The following is a 19,008-nucleotide window of genomic DNA, read 5'->3' as shown; positions in this document are numbered from 1 at the left end:
GAGCCAGCCATGACAAAACTCTACCATCTGGTGAGCAAGATGTATGGGACAGGCGAAATACCCTCAGACTTCAAGAAGAATATTCTAATTCCAATCCCAAAGAAAGCAGGTGTTGACAGATGTGAAAATTACCGAACTATCAGTTTAATAATCCACTGCTGCGAAATACTAACACGAATTCTTTACAGACGAATGGAAAAACTGGTAGAAGCCGACCTCGGGGAAGATCAGTTGGGATTCCGTAGAAGTGTTGGAACACGTGAGGCAATACTGACCCTACGACTTATCTTAGAAGCTAGATTAAGGAAAGGCAAACCTACGTTTCTAGCATTTGTAGACTTAGAGAAGCTTTTGGCAATGTTGACTGGAATACTCTGAAACGTCCCCTTAGAACAATTTATACACGACTGTGCTGATAAACATCTTACACTATTTGCTTTTCAAACAGCTGAGCAAAACCCAACGTACTCAAACATTCACTAAAGTGACACACAATGTTTTTAGCGCAACGCAATCTGACTATCAAAGATCCCTGCAAAAGAATGGCCCTGAGTAACATTAAACTACACCTTTCAGAAATCACTTACCTCACAAAAATCTTCATTACTCGAACTACTGCAACACAGCGAGCACCACTACTGCCAGCTAAATAAAAGATTCAAACTACGGAAGGCACTAACTACTGATAGGGATAGTTAGCAAATGAAAGATTTTAATAGAGAACAAACAATGTATTTACCTTAACAGTCATAATATATAAAGCAGTTTATGACAAATTTCAAAACTCCGCCATCTCTCTCCCCACATCCACCACTGCTGGCGGCTCACCTCCAACTGCGCAACGCTACGCGCTGTTCACATCCAGCTGCCGCTCTACAATGGCAGACAACAATGCAAACTAGCCACAGACTGCACACAGCACAGCCAGTGATTTTCATACAGAGAGCGCTACGTGGCGGCGGCGTTACCAATATAAGAACCTAAACAGCCTACTTACATAAAGAAAACATAAACAGCCTACTTACAACTCTCTTTCAAATTCTGAAGGTGGCAGGGGTAAAATACAGGGAGCGAAAGGCTATTTACAATTTGTACAGAAACCAGATGGCAGTTGTAAAAGAGCACGAAAGGGAACCAGTGGTTCGGAAGGGAGTGAGACAGGGTTGTAGCCTCTCCCCGATGTTATTCAATCTGTATTTTGAGCAAGCACTAAGCAAAAGATAAATTCGGAGTAGGTATTAAAGTCCATACCGCTTGCACACAGTTCGTGTGGTTCCCGCACATGGAGAGACAATGTTTTTCTCATCTGTTTCCCTTCCTTTGATAAGCGCAGGGCCTGTGTCTGATAATGTCTATGTAGTCCGATGCACAGGTACAGGTACTGCTGACGATCTACGGCCATATTAAATTATGGAATGTGTACACAAATTGCGAATACGATATTACATCAGCTGTATGGCTCAACACGATATTACGTCAGCTACAAGGGTAGAGAATGACTTACAGTGAATAGTTCAGTGGTAGGGCTATTCTTATCAAAATCGAAAGCAAACCAACACCGACAACTACAGTTACATATGCCGATGTCGTAAGGCAAAGATGAAGAGATAGAGAAAGTGTATGAGGATGTTGAAGAGGTAATTCAGTACGTAAAGTGACATGAAAGTCTCTTAGTCATGGGGGATTGGAGTGCGGTTGTAGACGAAGAATTAGAGAAGGGTTTACGGGAGAATATGGGCTTGGTACTAGGAACAAGAGAGGAGAAATACAAACTGAGTTCTGAAATAAATTTCGGCTAGTGATACCGAATACTCTGGTCAGTAATCACGAGAGGAGGAGGTATAGTTGGAAAAGGCCAGATTTAGTGGTAAGGCGACCCAGTGGATAGTCCGTGATAGCCTGAACACAGATCCACCGTGATAATGGGAAGAAGGTTACTGAACTGTGAAAAAAGAACAAGATAGAAACAGCTTAAGGTTCAAGAGCAAGATGTGCACCATCGAGCGAGTTGGAAGAGCCATCGCGTTGTGGTTAAGTGGTCCTAATGTTGGACTACAAAGGAAGAGATGCGTGTTCAAATCTAACTGCTCTCCAATTTCATTTTTTTTTTTTTTACAAAATTATAAACTTCCCGTGCGGTTATTGACGTGTCTGTACGCTTTATTCAAATTCGTATCTGTGTTGCAGTGTAAAGTCGGTTTGCAACAACGAAATCTATGGAAGGGACCCATAATGAAAGCTGATTCCACACAACTACTCTATTAGCAGCCGCAAAGAAGTGGCTCTCGAATAACAAGGTGACAAGTCAACCGAATCCTCCACCGGAAAACACGTTTGCTGTGTCATATACCACATTGGTGACATATGACAGGAATTCCTTCTCGACGCAGCCGACTTGTACACCTGTGGGTGAATGAGATATTCCCTCTTTCCCGATTTACACTGAAAAGCCAAAGAAACTGGTACACCTGTCTAATGACGTTAGGGACCCCGTGAGCACGCAGAAGTGCTGCGAAACGACGTGGCATAGACCCATGACTGAAGTAGTGCTGGAGGGAACTGACAACAGGAATCCTGCAGGGCTGTCCTTAAATTCGTAAGAGTACGAAGGAAGTGGAGATCTCTTCTGAACAGCATGTTGCAAGGCATTCCAGATATTCTCAATAATGTTCATGTCTGAGGAGTTTGGTGGCCAGCGGAAGTGTTTAAACTCGGAAGGGTGTTCCTGGAATCACTCTGTAGTAATTCTGGACGTGTGTGGCGTCACATTGTCCTGCTGGAATTGCCTAAGTCCGTCGGAATGCACAATGGACATGAATGGATGCAGGTGATCAGACAAATGCTTATGTACGTGTTACCTGTCAAAGCCGTATTTAGACGCACCAGGGGTCCCATATCAATCCAACTGCACACGCCCCACACCATTACTGAGCCTCCACCAGCTTGAACAGCCCCCTGCTGACATGCAGGGTCCATGGATTCATGACGTTGTCTCCATACCAGTACACGTCCATCCCTCGATTCAATTTGAAACGAGACTCGTCCGACCAGGCAACATGTTTCCAGTCATCGACAGTCCAATGTCGGTGTTGACGGGCCCAGGCGAGGCATTAAGTTTTGTGTTGTGCAGTCATCAAGGGTACACAAGTGGCCCTTCGGCTCCGAAAACCTATATCGATGATGTTCGTTGAATGGTTCGCACGCTGACACTTGTTGATGGTGGTGGTGGTGGTGGTTAGTGTTTAACGTCCCGTCGACAACGAGGTCATTAGAGACGGAGCGCAAGCTCGGGTTAGGGAAGGATTGGGAAGGAAATCGGCCGTGCCCTTTCAAAGGAACCATCCCGGCATTTGCCTGAAACGATTTAGGGAAATCACGGAAAACCTAAATCAGGATGGCTGGAGACGGGATTGAACCGTCGTCCTCCCGAATGCGCACTTGTTGATGGCCCAGCACTGAAATCTGCTGCAATTTGCAGAAGGGTTGCACTTCTGTCACGTTGAATGAATCTCTTCAGGCGTCGTTGTTCTGTTTTTGCAGGATCTTTTTCCAGCCGCAGCGGTGTCGGAAATTTGATGTTTTACCAGATTCCCGATATTCACAGTACACTCGTGAAATGGTCGTACGGGAAAATCCCCACTTCATTGCTACCTTGGAGATGCTGTGTACCATCGCTCGTGCGCCGACTATAACACTGAAATCTAGATAAGCTGCCACTGTAGCAGCAGTAACCCACGTGACAACTGTACCAGACACTTCTTGTCTTATATGGGCGTTGACGACAGCAGCATCGTATTCTTCACATCTCTGTATTTGAATACGCATGCCTATACCAGTTTCTTTGCCGCTTCACTGTAGGTACTCGTATGAATGTGGATGTGATCACTCCCAAAAAAATGATGGCAACATAAAGCATACAATTTTCTCTTTTATCAAAACGTTTTTCGCGTTTTTGAAGTTTTCCACGTGTATTCTGTTAAATCAAGCATATGTTCAAGCAAACCTGAACATGTCCTGGAATTTTGGAGAGTAATGCCGATTATGCATCATTGCTGGGACTTCGATAATAGACACACACTATCACGTAAACAATACTGCTCTGTGTATCCGTACAGATACGCTAAATCGTAGAGTCATTTCACAAAGTATTTCACTTCTCCAAGGCCAAACACAGGAGGTGTACAACCTGGAGTAATGGTAATGTCTAATTCCACACCAAAATTGTACAATTCCTGATCTTTGGAGTCAAGGAGTAAAGCAAAAACTTTGTTCGATTAAGGAGCAATCGGACGACCATTAAAATCTTTCATTAGTCTTTCCTCCATTTTTCCTGACGCGCGACAATTCACAGTGACATTGGGGGTTTGCGTGAGAACTCTATTGACCTATTGCTGAACTTGCGGTCGAAATACACTATTTTTTCCTGCAATCTTAAGTCAAATGTAGGTAAACAAAACCCTGCTTTGTTAAGGGCATATTACGAGGTGCATTCAAGTTCTAAGGCCTCCGATTTTTTTTCTCCGGATTGGAAAGAGATAGGAACATGCGCATTGTTTTAAAATGAGGCCGCGTTCATTGTCAATACGTCCCAGAGATGGCAGCACCGTACGGCAGATGGTATTTTACCGCCAGCGGCGAGAATGAGAACTGTTTTAAATACATAAAATGGCGACGTTTTCCTTACTTGAACAGCGTGCAATCATTCGTTTTCTGAATTTGCGTGGCGTGAAACCAACTGAAATTCATCGACAGTTGAAGGAAACATGTGGTGATGGAGTTATGGATGTGTCGAAAGTGCGTTCGTGGTTGCGACAGTTTAATGAAGGCAGAACATCGTGTGACAACAAACCGAAACAACCTCGGGCTCACAGAAGCCGGTCTGACAACATGATCGAGAAAGTGGAGAGAATTGTTTTGGCGGATCGACTGTTGAACAGATCGCCTCCAGAGTTGGCATTTCTGTGGGTTCTGTGCACACAATCTTGCATGACGACCTGAAAATGCGAAAAGTGTCATCCAGGTGGGTGCCACGAATGCTGACGGACGACCACACGGCTGCCCTTGTGGCATGTTGCCAAGCAATGTTGACGCGCAACGACAGCATGAATGGGACTTTCTTTTCGTCGGTTGTGACAATGGACGAGACGTGGATGCCATTTTTCAATCCAGAAACAAAGCGCCATTCAGCTCAATGGAAGCACACAGATTCACCGCCACCAAAAAAATTTCGGGTAACCGCCAGTGCTGAAAAAATGATGGTGTCCATGTTCTGGGACAGCGAGGGCGTAATCCTTACCCAATGCGTTCCAAAGGGCACTACGGTAACAGGTGCATCCTACGAAAATGTTTTGAAGAACAAATTCCTTCCTGCACTGCAACAGAAACGTCCGGTAAGGGCTGTGCGTGTGCTGTTTCACCAAGACAACGCACCCGCACATCGAGCTAACGTTTCGCAACAATTTCTTTGTGATAACAACTTTGAAGTGATTCCTCATGCTCCCTACTCACCTGACCTGGCTCCTAGTGACTTTTGGCTTTTTCCAACAATGAAAGACACTCTCCGTGGCCGCACATTCACCAGCCGTGCTGCTATTGCCTCAGCGATTTTCCAGTGGTCAAAACAGACTCCTAAAGAAGTCTTCGCCGCTGCCATGGAATCATGGCGTCAGCGTTGTGAAAAATGTGTACGTCTGCAGGGCGATTACGTCGAGAAGTAACGCCAGTTTCATCGATTTCGGGTGAGTAGTTAATTAGAAAAAAATCGGAGGCCTTAGAACTTGAATGCACCTCGTATATGATGTAACTGTGGGAAGTTGTATGCAGTTGGTCTACACTACATTTAGTGTCCTCTTCTCCAACCAACGATAGCGTGTGGGTCGACTTCATTTCATAGTTACAACCGGACTGATCTGTGTTGATGACAATGCGTCTTCATACTATCCGAATTTTACGTTAGTTGCTGTAACAAATTTCTTGGAACAGTCTACAAGTTCTTCCAATTTATTGGCATAATTTTTGTTTATATATTTGGTCATGTTTGAGCCCGTAATTTTTAATTTCCTCTTGAAAGTGAATAGTCAATGAGGTGAAGACGTGAAGTCAAGACCGATTGTTTTAGCATAATGCAATCCCCAGATTTGTATGTCTGCATCATGTACGTAATTGATTTCTGGCTTGGATAAATTGTCGGTATACATGGTTTTCTAATTCATTGAACTTTTGTCTTCGGGTTCCACCTCGTCCCGCGGCTTCCAGACACGTCAATGACCGGACGGACAGTTCATAATAAAAAAGGGACATGAGGGAGAGTTAAACATGGATCTCCCGCTTTACTGTCCAGTACCGTGACCATATAACTACGACGCCGTGACTTATCAACTTCACCCGATGTCGCAGATCTTAAGCTTGGACCGTTCACTGTTACTATTTTGCTTCCTTTTTCACAGTTCAGTACACCTTCTGCCTGTTTTCATGCTTGATCTGTCTTCAGGTTTTGACAGGCTATCCACTGGGTCATCCTGCCACTAAATCTGATGGTGGGGTGGGGGTTAAAGAGAGTTCCCCTTGTTAGTAACATGTACGAATATAGGTGTCATATTGAACTGACTTTCAGCTGAGGGCTGCGAAATGAGGGAGATGGAAAATTGGGGAGGAAAGGGACGTTTCAAGAGTGAGATGAGGACAAGTGTGTGGAAGAGAGAGCTACTGTGATAGAAGGTGCACCATTAGCTATGGTGTGGAAATTAAAATGAATTTAATTTTTATTATATTTTGAGCAAGATCATTCCAATGCCGTGTTCCTGATACAGAAAATGATTTTGAAGAGATGGTTGTGTTATGTATTGGTAGAGACGATTTTACTTCGTTGAGAACGAGTTTTTCTACTATGCTGTTCCGATAGTAGTGTGTGAGTTGAAGATAAACAAGAGGGAATTAGAGGACAATATAGACAACGAAGGGTACGACAGTCTGCACCAGGCTCCTCGGCACACAGCCATAATAATTCTTTGTAGGCAGGAGTGACTCGGTCGGACTATCGAAAGTTACAAATGACTCGCACACAAGCATTCAACGCCAGTTCCAGTTTGTGTGAGTTCTCATACGATAGTGTCTGAAGAATAGGATCTCCATAATGAAGTAGGAGGTGCATTAGTGATACGACGAGTTTGTTTTTGAGCTAGAGAGTTTTATATTTCTGTAGTGAATGTAGTGATACTGATACCTGTCTCCAAGTTCTCAGTAGTGCGAAAACTTACAGGGTGAGCACAAAGTCTCGCCCTGATTATAACAATTTATTACAGAGTAAACGTTTGATACAATAATTTAAATTTGATGCCGTTACATAGATTTGTGTTACTAGTTCTTTTAAGACCACTTACGTTAGTAAACCTCAACGTGTGCTCACATGGTAGCTCGGAGAATGTCGAAGTTCCCGCCAGGTGTTTCGTAACATGTGTTCTGTCACAGTACCCACAGCAGCTTGTATCCTAGCCTTCAGTTTGTCGACGTCAGCAACTGGTGTACGAAGACTCTGTCCTTGATATAGCCCCCGAAAAAAAGTCAAGGGGCGTATTGTCTGGAGAGCGGAGTGGCCAGGGTGTTGGACCGTTCGTTCCAATCCACCGATCCGGAAATGTTTCATCCAGGAAATCACACACTATCAAAGCCCAGTGGGTCGGGGGATGGGGGGGGGGGGGGGGGAGGTGCTCCATCTTGCTGGAAAAGTATTCATGTTGATTTCTTCTAACTGTTGGGCAATGAACTGTTGCAAAACGACTAAGTAAATGTTAGCGGTAATGGATTTTTCCACGAAGAAAAACGGTCCAAAAACCTTGTTATGCATGAGGCCGCAGCAAACATTCACTTTTTCGCTGTCTCGCTGTAACTGTACAGTAGCATGTGGAGACTCTGAACCTCATATACGGGCATTATGCCTATTTACCATTCTACTGACACGAAAGGTGGATTCATCGGTAAAGCGTATGTGATTTAAGTAATCGTTAGCGCCCTCAATCCTGTTGAGAATCTCAGTTGCAAATCCAGCACGTATCAGCAAATCATTCGGTTGCAAGGCCTGCACGATTTGCTCTTTGTGAGCATGCAACCTAAGCCTTTCGTGAAGAATCTTCATCACACTTGCTTGCGGTATCTGAAGTTCACGTGATGCTTGACGAGTTGATTTAGACGGACTCCGTTGAAACGATTGCCGAACACGATCAACAATTGCATCACTCACACGAGGCCTGCCACTTCGAGGACGATCTGCAACGCTGCCTGTTTCGTTAAACTTTGCATACCATCGCATTTAACGTCAGTAGGGCTGCGTCCATAAGAAGCCCGAAATTTACGCTGAACACTGATGGGCGAACTCGTTTCGTGAAACCAAAGCACACATTGCGCTTTCTCCTGCTTCGACGCCATTTCACCAGCAACTAACGTGACCTAACAGACCGCGTCGATGTGTGGAGCACTAGCGCCATCTATTGGTCACAACAACTAGTAGCCTCAGTCTGGAACCGCGCGACCGCTACGGTCCTGCCTCGGGCATAGATGTGTGTGATGTCCTTAGGTTAGTTAGGTTTAAGTAGTTCTAGGGTACTGACGACCTCAGATGTTAAGTCCCATAGTGCTCAGAGCCATTTGACCCATTTGAACAACAACTAGTGACACTAACCTATGTAACGGCATCAAATGTAACTTATTATGTCAAACGGTTATTCTGTTATAAATTTTTTATAATCAGGGCAAGACTTTGTGTTCAGCCTGTATTTCTGTGCCGTTTAGTACTAAGGGTGGAAAAGATTTTCTAAACTGTGACGTAATACGTCTTTTATGAGCAACTAAGACTACTTGCGTTTTAGACGAGTTAAGTTTCAAATCCATATTCTGCGCCCACACTGACAAGGTAAGTAAGTCAGGTTGGATGCTAGATGACGGTGCACAGGTTTTTGTGGACTTGCACTAAGACGTAACAGAATGTCGTCAACGTATAAGCTATATTTCCAGTGGGGGAGAATAGTCGACAGATCATGAACATAAATGTGAAACGTAATGGACCCAATCCTGATCCTTGTGGGACGCCTGATACTACATCTTTCCATTCTCATATTTTTTCGGTCATTACACACGTAGTGACACTGCCCTTTATCTTTTCACCACAAAATGAGTACTACTGTGGATACCTGTGGATACACCCAGGGTTATACACATCTACGCAGACCCCTGCCTATAAGGAATCACGTAATGTCCCTTTTTCACTGCCTTTTACCAATAGTGTAGACTCAATACGACGAACTCACGTGACAATGAGTAGGTATTCCATTGGCTACACCAGTGTTAACTTCGCTGGCCACCGAGGCTCCGTTAGAAGTGAGACTCATCAATAAAGACAGTTCTATCAACAGCGGTGGGATACCAATCCGACTGCCACCCGCCATAAGGCCCATACACCTGGAATAACGGCGTAGGGTGCCATTTCATTTCATAGTAGAATCCCTCTGGTTGTCATACGCGGCACCCTTACATCACAGCCGTACGTCCACGATATTCTACGCCTTGTTTGTTGCCCATCAGGGCAAGCCATCCTCGGCTTAAATTTCAGCAAGATAATGCCCGCCGTGGTTCATGATGTGGGTTCCTGTTGTCATGTCCTAGTTCATGAACTACGGCCAACGTATGAGTGGCCAAGTAAGTGTTCCTGACAGTCGGGACACCAGTTACTTTGGAATAAGGCTGGGCATCTCGGACATTTTCCGAGTCACGGTCACCTTTGTTCTCAGACGGCAAAGACTACCAAATCCACCAGTAGTCCCTCAACCGTTAGGGGTAAAACTCAGTGGGATCCGGGGCAACTAAGGCTAGCAACCTGCTTCCCTGGTACTTTAAATATGATGCTGGCAACAATCAGAGCAAAATGCCTCGGACCTTTGGAGGTGATGGAGTCCCACCTCTAATTGACAAACCAGGGACTCTTAAGATACGACTCGTCAAACGAATGGTAACGAGATGGGGAGCTATTAATATCAGTGGGGGCTACTCTGGGAAGAAGGTAGAGCTGGCAGAGGCTGCAAGTAAGATGGTGTTGGACGTTTTAACTGTTAGTGACATTCAGGTAAGGGGCGAGAAAGAAGAAGGAGAATATAAGGTCTACCTGTCAGGAGTCAAAGCAGGAACAGCACAATGGGGTGTAGGGCTTTACATCAGGAAAGAAATGGAACCCAGCGTAGTTGCAATAAGGTATGTAAATGAACGACTGATGTGGATAGATTTGACAGTGTCTAGCAAGAAAATTAGGATTGTGTCAGTATAGTCGCATTGTGAAGGGACAGATCAAGATAAGATGGATAGTTTTTATGAGGCACTCGGTGATGTAGTTGTTAGAGTAAAGGACAAGGACAGTGTTCTGCTCATGGGTGATTTTAATGCCAGGATTGGAAATCGAACGGAAGGGTATGAAAAGGTTATGGGTAAATTTGGAAAGGATATGGAGGCCTACAGGAACGGGAAACAACTCTTGGATTTCTATGCCAGTATGGGCTTAGTAATCACAAACTACTTTTTTAAACATAAGAACATTCACCGGTATACTTGGGAAGGCAGGGGAACCAGATCTGTCATTGAATATACAATAACAGATCAGGAATTCAGGAAGGGTGTAAGTGACACACACGTATTCAGGGGATTCTTTGATGACAATGATCACTATTTAATCCGCAGTGAAATTGGTATTGTGAGGCCGAAAGTGCAGGAGGTCAGGTCCATATGTAGGAGGATAAGAGTGGAGAAACTTCAGGATAAGGAAATCAGGCGCAAGTACATAACAGCGATCTCAGAAAGGTACCAGTTAGTTGACTGTAGTCAATTACAGTCATTGGAAAAGGAATGGACAAGGTAGAGGGACTCAGTACTAGAATTGGCTAAAGCATGGCTTGGAACAGTAGTGTGTAAAGTTAGCGCAGGTTCGAATCCTGCCTCGGGCATGGATGTGTGTGATGTCTTTAGGTTAGTTAGGTTTAATTAGTTCTAAGATCTAGGCGACTGATGACCTCAGAAGTTAAGTCGCATAGTGCTCAGAGCCATTTGTAAAGGTAGGATGAAGCAAACAGCTTGGTGGAATAACACAGTCAAGGCACCCTATAAAAAGAAAAAGAAGGCGTATCAAAAATGACTACATACTAGAGCTCAGGTAGAAAGAGAAAGTTATGTTGAAGAAAGAAACAAAGCCAAACAGATAATTGCAGCATCCAAGAAGAAATCTTGGGAAGACTTTGGAAACAGGTTGGACACTTTGGGTCCAGCTGCTGGAAAACCATTCTGGAGTGTAATTAGCAGTCTTCGAAAGGGAGGTAAGAAGGAAATGACAAGTATTTTGCACAGGTCAGGAAAACTGCTGGTGAATCCCGTTGATTCCTTGGGCAGATGGATGGAATATTTTGAAGAGTTGCTCAATGTAGGTGAAAATACGATCAGTAATGTTTCAGATTTCGATGTAGGAATGATGATGGAAACACGATCACATTTGAGGAAGTGGAGAAAATGGTCAATAAATTGCAGTGCAATAAAGCGGCTGGGGTGGATGAAATTAAGTCGGAACTCATCAAATACAGTGGAATGTCAGGTCTTAAATGGCTACACAGGATATTTGAAATGGCGTGGGAGTCGGGACAGGTTCCATCAGACTGGACGAAAGCAGTAATCACACCAATCTTTAAACATGGAAACAGAAAAAATTGTAACGACTACAGAGGTATCTGTTTAATCAGCGTTGTGGGTAAAATCTTCTCAGGTATTGTTGAAAGGAAAGTGCGAGTATTAGTTGAGGACAAATTGGATGAAAATCAGTGTGGGTTTAGGCCTCTTAGAGGTTGTCAGGACCAGATCTTTAGCTTACGCCAAATAATGGAGAAGTGTTACTAGTGGAACAGGGAATTGTATCTATGCTTTATAGATCTAGAAAAGGCATATGACCGTGTTCCTAGGAGGAAGTTATTGTCTGTTCTACGAGATTATGGAATAGGAGGCAAACTTTTGCAAGCAATTAAAGGTCTTTACATAGACAGTCAGGCAGCAGTTTGAGTTGACGGTAAATTGAGTTCATGGTTCAGTGTAGTTTCAGGGGTACGACAAGGCTGCAACCTGTCTCCATTGTTGTTCATATTATTTATGGATCATATGTTGAAAACAATTGACCGGCTGGGTGAGATTAAGATTGTGAACACAAAATAAGCAGTCTCGCATATGCGGATGACTTAGTTGTGATGGCAGATTCGATTTAAAGTTTGCAAAGTAATATTTCAGAGCTAGATCAGAAATGTAAGGACTATGGTATGAAGATTAGCATCTCCAAAACGAAAGTAATGTCAGTGGGAAAGAGATATAAACGGATTGAGTGCCAAATAGGAGGAACGAAGTTAGAACAGGCGGACGGTTTCAAGTACTTAGGATGCATATTCTCACAGGATGGCAACATAGTGAAAGAACTGGAAGCGAGGTGTAGCAAAGCTAATGCAGTGAGTGCTCAGCTACGATCTACTCTCTTCTGCAAGAAGGAAGTCAGTACCAAGACTAAGTTATCTGTGCACCGTTCAATCTTTCGACCAACTTTATTGTATGGGAGCGAAAGCTGGGTGGATTCAGGTCACCTTATCAATAAGGTTGGGGTTACGAATATGAAAGTAGCTAGGATGATTGCAGGTACTAGTAGATGGGAACAGTGGCAGGAGGGTGTCCACAGTGAAGAAATCAAAGAAAAACTGGGAATGAACTTTATAGATGTAGCAATCAGGGCGAACAGGCTTAGATGGTGGGGTCATGTTACACGCATGGGAGAAGTAAGGTTACCCAAGAGACTCATGGGTTCAGCAGTAGAGGGTAGGAGGAGTCGGGGTAGACCAAGGAGAGGGTACCTGGCTTCGGTTAAGAATGATTTTGAAGTAATAGGCTTAACATCAGAAGAGGCATCAATGTTAGCAGTAAATAGTAGATCACGGAGGAATTTTATAAGGGGGACTATGCTCCAGACTGAACGCTGAAAGGCATAATCAGTCTTGATGATGATGATGATGATGATGAATGACCGGCTATACATGGCGAGGGTTTATGCTGCCTGTCTTCGTACTCACCAAATCCTACCCTGGCCAGCAATGTCTCCAGATCTCTCCCAATTGAGAACATTTGGAGCATTATGGGCAGAGCCCTCCAACCAGCTCGGAATTTTGACGTTCTAACGCGCCATTGGACGGAATTTGGCATGATATCCCTTAGGAAGACGTCCAACAACTCTGCCAATCAATTCTAAGACTAATAACTCTTGCACAAGGACCAGAAATGGACAAACGTCTTATTAACTTACTCAATTTGAGAAGCCCATTCTCTGGAATAAATCATCCAATTTTTCTGAAACTGTAATCATTTGTTTGTTTGTACCTGTAGATCACGTCTACCGATTTCCGTCTCATTCAGATAAGGCCTTCATTGTGTTCTTTTACCTGCCTTGGAGTATAACATCTATTTATTGTTATCATCACCTGCCAGCCTTTCAAAGGACGTCATTGCTGGTCTCTATTTGGCCTGGCTGGACGAATTGTGCAATACGAGGTGCAATCAAGTTCTAAGGCCTCCGATTTTTTTTTCTAGTTAACTACTCACCCGAAATGGATGAAACTGGCGTTACTTCTCGACGTAATCGCCCTGCAGACGCACACATTTTTCACAACGCTGACACCATGATTCCATGGCAGCGGCGAAGGCTTCTTTAGGAGTTTGTTTTGACTACTGGAAAATCGCTGAGGCAATAGCAGCACGACTGGTGAATGTGCGGCCACGGAGAGTGTCCTTCATTGTTGGAAAAAGCCAAAAGTCACTAGGAGCCAGGTCAGGTGAGTAGGGAGCATGAGGAATCACTTCATAGTTGTTATCACGAAGAAACTGTTGCGTAACGTTAGCTCGATGTGCGGGTGCGTTGTCTTGGTGAAACAGCACACGCGCAGCCCTTCCCGGACGTTTTTGTTGCAGTCCAGGAAGGAATTTGTTCTTCAAAACATTTTCGTAGGATGCACCTGTTACCGTAGTGCCCTTTGGAACGCAATGGGTAAGGATTACGCCCTCGCTGTCGCAGAACATGGACACCATCATTTTTTCAGCACTGGCAGTTACCCGAAATTTTTTTGGTGGCGGTGAATCTGTGTGCTTCCATTGAGCTGACTGACGCTTTGTTTCTGGATTGAAAAATGGCATCCACGTCTCATCCATTGTCACAACCGACGAAAAGAAAGTCCCATTCATGCTGTCGTTGCGTGTCAACATTGCTTGGCAACATGCCACACGGGCAGCCATGTGGTCGTCCGTCAGCATTCGTGGCACCCACCTGGATGACACTTTCCGCATTTTCAGGTCGTCATGCAGGATTGTGTTCACAGAACCCACAGAAATGCCAACTCTGGAGGCGATCTGTTCAACAGTCATTCGGTAATCCCCCAAAACAATTCTCTCCACTTTCTCGATCATGTCGTCAGACCGGATTGTGCGAGTCCGAGGTTGTTTCGATTTGTTGTCACACGATGTTCTGCCTTCATTAAACTGTCGCAACCACGAACGCACTTTCGACACATCCATAACTCCATCACCACATGTCTCCTTCAACTATCGATGAATTTCAATTGGTTTCACACCACGCAAATTCAGAAAACGAATGATTGCACGCTGTGCAAGTAAGGGAAACGTCGCCATTTTAAGTATTTAACACAGTTATCATTCTCACCGCTGGCGGTAAAATTCCATCTGCCGTACGGTGCTGCCATCTTTGGGACGTATTGACAATGAACGTGGCCTCATTTTCAAACAATGCGCATGTTTCTATCTCCTTCCAGTCCAGAGAAAAAAAATCGGAGGCCTTAGAACTTGAATGGACCTCGTATACTGATTTGTTGGGCATTCGGATGTGACAGTGGCCTGATGCTGGACAGCATAGAAATATGAAGGCAGTCATACCACCAGCTGTTAAGATTCTGGTCGATCACATCTGACGACCACAAGGTAGTATCGCCAAATTGTGCACCATGAACAACGTAAGCCTTTCATATCTTCACCTATCAACCAGAAAAAAGTATGGGACTCCCTGAAACATTCTCACACCATTGGTCAGAGGCCAGCAGCGGACCGACTAGGGAATTCCTGTCTCCTGCTAAGGCTGCTGTTAACATCATGACACAAATGGAAGTGTACGGAGTGGTGCTGTGATTGAGAAGCGCTGACTGCTGACGAATGGAGTGACATTGTATTCAGCAACGAATCTCGGTTCTGCACTACCCCAGATAACCGTCGTAAGCAAGTATGGCAGCGACCTGGGGAGAGGACCCATCTTCCAATGTTTTGGAGAGGCACTGCGGTGTCAGTCCTTGCGTCATGGCATAAGGAGCCATCGGGTATGTCTTCAGGTCACTGCTGATTGCAATTGAGGGAACTCTGACAGCATAATGAACGCCACGGAATTCCTGCTGCCTCACATGTTACCTTTCATCCGACAGTATCATTTTGCAACGGAAATGCTTGGCTATGAACTGTCTGCATGATGTTGAGGTACTTCCATGGCTACCAAGGCACCCAGATCTGTACCTGATAGCTCATGAGCGAGCGCCGCTCAGACGTCCCCTCTATGCCAGCCCAATTATCAAGGATATGAACGATCAGTTACAACAGCTGTGGGCCAGATTTGCTCAACAGAGGATGCAATCAGTGCATGCATCTAGCCCATAGGAGTGCAACTACTCTCTAGTGGGCTTATATATGCTCCGTCAGCCTGTAAAGTTTCATTTTGTTCCCTCCTCCCCTTCTGGGTGCTTCACCATTTTGTCAGCCAGTATAGACTGTCGAAGTCAGTGTTTTGATTTCTAAAAGGTTACCATGCTGAAAAGACTGTATACAGATAAAGCGAGAGTTCACTTAATTCTTTAGACAATAAATTACCTGCTACTGGCACTTCTGTGTTCTGTCAAAGACATTTTACTGTGCAAATTCTAATTTCCTTCTAAGTAAGTTAAAATATTACAGTCTAACAAAATAAGCCGAAAATTGGTTCAGATCCTCACAGGAAACAATGAACGTTGATCTGAAAGACTCCACGTATAAGATAACGGTAAACATTTAACTGGGAAGTAGTTACATGTGGTGTCCCCCAAGGTTCCATGTTGGAACCCTTATTTTTCCTTGTGTATATCAATGACATCTATGGTCTTTCATCATTAACATTGCCAGAGGCCAAGTTTTATTTTACATATGAATCAAACATTGAAATAAATATAATTTTAGAATTATCGGTTAATTAAATTTTCATGGCTGTTAATAAATGCTTCCTAGCCATTTATTTGTCACAAAACTTTGAAAAGACACGCTATATGCAATTCAGAACTTGTAAGAGGTTCCCTCCAATTGTGCCTAAAATATGAAGACTACCACTTAGAAGAGCTTGCCAGTATTAAATTCTTTGAATTATAACGTGGACATAAATTCAAAACGACCAGGAGCAGGGTGTACACGACAATAGTTTCCCGTATAACACGGTGGTGCAGGGGAAGTTAAGATGAACAATTTGATACGGGACACTTGTGGCCTACCAAGCCAGGAAATAATTTCAAAGCGGCCTACAACAGGTAGTACCCAAAGTTCGGCGCATGTGCGCCGTAGGAGGTTTTACAACGCCAGCTTAGCCGATCATAACCGTTTGAATCTCGTGTCTTTTTTTTCGCTAAAATTATCCTTGAATATTAAACACACCTTGTTCTTGGACTTAAAAATTGTTAGACGGAGATGTTCGTAAATTTTAAATCAATTTTTTTTAAATTCTAACAGCATAAAATTAACAACTAAATCATTTTGTTTCTATGGCCTTCTTACTATGAGAATGCTGTGTTGAAAGGGTTAAAATTATATCCAAATGTCAAAGTAATTAGGTTTTCGCACAGCCTCCATAAAAGACTTTTTTCCTTCGTTATCTTGTGAGAAAATTTAAATTACTGCTGTTCACGAAATAAAAAAAAAAAATTAAAAATTTGGCTGACGAAGCCGGTAGCAGAAGAGGGCAAGAGGATGTTCAAAATATCGGATGGCCAATTTGAGTGTGTTTCCCGACCTGATAGACCGCAAGCGTGCCATATCAAATTGTTCGTCTCGACTTCCCCTAAAGCTCTGTGGTATGTCGTAGAATGAGATTTTCACTCTGCAGCGGAGTGTGGGCTGATATGAAACTTCCTGGCAGAGTAAAACTGTGTGCCGGACCGAGACTCCAACTCAGGACCTTTGCCTTTCGCGGGCAAGTACTCTACCAAGGCTGTGGCTAAGCCATGTTTCCGCAATATCCTTTCTTGCAGGAGTGCTAGTTCTGCAAGGTTCGCAGGAGAGCTTCTGTAAAGTTTGGAAGGTAGGAGACGAGGTACTGGCAGAAGTAAAGCTGTGAGTACCGGGCGTGAGTCGTGCTTCGGTAGCTCAGATGGTAGAGCACTTGCCCGCGAAAGGCAAAGGTCCCGAGTTCGAGTCTCGGTCCGGCACACAGTTTTAATCTGCCAGGAAGTTTCATGTTGTAAACAGTTATCGTTGCTTATGTACGACACGGATTGCAATGTTGACTTATTATGGATGTGTGGTTAGATGTAAGAGAGGAACCTAAAGACCCTAAACTTGCATTAGTCAATAAAGAGTTTGAGATTGTAATCGTTCTTCAATTGGAATCAATAGAAGCACAATGTGTGTTTGAAGTTACCGACAGTAGTGGCTGGCGTAGGCGACGTCCAGTTGCTGCTGAGACGCCAGCTTGTTGCAGGGCGAGTGGTGACGACGGTGCCTGGTTGCGCAGATGGGGGCGGCGGCGGGGGCGGGCGGGGGCGTCTGCGGGCCGTCGCCCAGCTGCACCGACGTGCTGAGCCGGCGCGCGCTCACCGCCGCCTTCGTGCAGTTCTCCCGCGCGCTCCACCAGCGACAGATCTCAGTAGAGTCTTCCTCCTCCTCTCACAGGTAAGCTTCATGGACAGCACCACCTCGTGCACCTTCAACGCGAGCAGTTAAATCGACTGCTCGTGGCAAGTGAGTCTAATGTAGCGCCCCCGGTGTATCGTTCCTGTACTGTCTCGCCTAACAAGACTGGTCGGTCGTATTCTGTTTACATACCAGATGCAATCTGTCGAACATATCCTCCAGTCTCTGCACCTCATTTCTTACTTCTCATGTTCTATAGGTAAGCCTTAGCATCCATTGGTGGTTACTTAACATAATATCCTCCTGCAAGGAGAGCAGCACTCCTTCCAGTTGCTGATTCCATACTGCACTCACAACTCCTTCCCTGCAGAGGTGTAGCGTCATCAGAATTACTACACACATCGTTTGTGCAACGATCAGGGTCCACAGCAGAAAGGTGCACAATAGCACTGACGCCGGGAGCCCCCTAGCTGAGGCTTACGTATGCGACCCACCACGGAACAGGTAACCCACTGGTGCAAATGCACCAAGTTGTCTTCATACAGTTCTCAGCTCAAGCAGACACCTGCAACTACTTGAAAGGTAACTGTATGCTTCACCGGGCACTGCAGTGCTCATCACCTCGAAGTTAACAGGCAATGAAGGTAACAGCATTCGTATCACAGACACACCCCAATACAGAACAAGGGTCTTATTTTAGGGGGGGGGGGGGGGGGGGGAACCTGCTGGTCAGGTACTTCTCCAGCAGCCGCACCCCTACCACAGAAGTCAAACCAGGCCCTAACGACCAGGTGTCGCCATTGGGTGGCGATGACCTCATGTATTTTGATTTTCTTGTTTTGTCTGTTCCTGCAGCAGTGTAGCCAGAGATGTAATATTGCCGACTTTCCCCCTTCAGAGGCACTGGCTATCTTTTCCCTCTATGTCAGCATTCTGCATTAGCGCTGTTTCGCTCTGAATACACCTTCTTGTGAAACGGTGTCTGGATTTCAAGTTGACGCTCACCTCTACATCTACATACATACTCCGCAATCCTCCCCTCCC

At 44.6% G+C, this 19,008-nt stretch overlaps 1 protein-coding gene across 1 annotated transcript in view; it reads left to right on the top strand.

Moving 5' to 3' along the window:
* Positions 1–19,008, top strand: part of LOC126176550 (uncharacterized) — a 954,985-nt gene that overhangs the window by 899,811 nt on the left and 36,166 nt on the right. Inside the window, exon 4 of the mRNA XM_049923708.1 lies at positions 17,883–18,003. Within this exon, the coding sequence (XP_049779665.1) occupies positions 17,883–18,003 (121 nt within the window). The remainder of the gene's footprint in view (positions 1–17,882; positions 18,004–19,008) is intronic.

This window comes from Schistocerca cancellata, chromosome 3 (genome assembly GCF_023864275.1).
Source record: "Schistocerca cancellata isolate TAMUIC-IGC-003103 chromosome 3, iqSchCanc2.1, whole genome shotgun sequence".
In the NCBI taxonomy this organism is placed as follows: Eukaryota; Metazoa; Arthropoda; class Insecta; order Orthoptera; family Acrididae; genus Schistocerca; species Schistocerca cancellata.
This window is presented reverse-complemented; position numbering and strand designations above follow the sequence as displayed.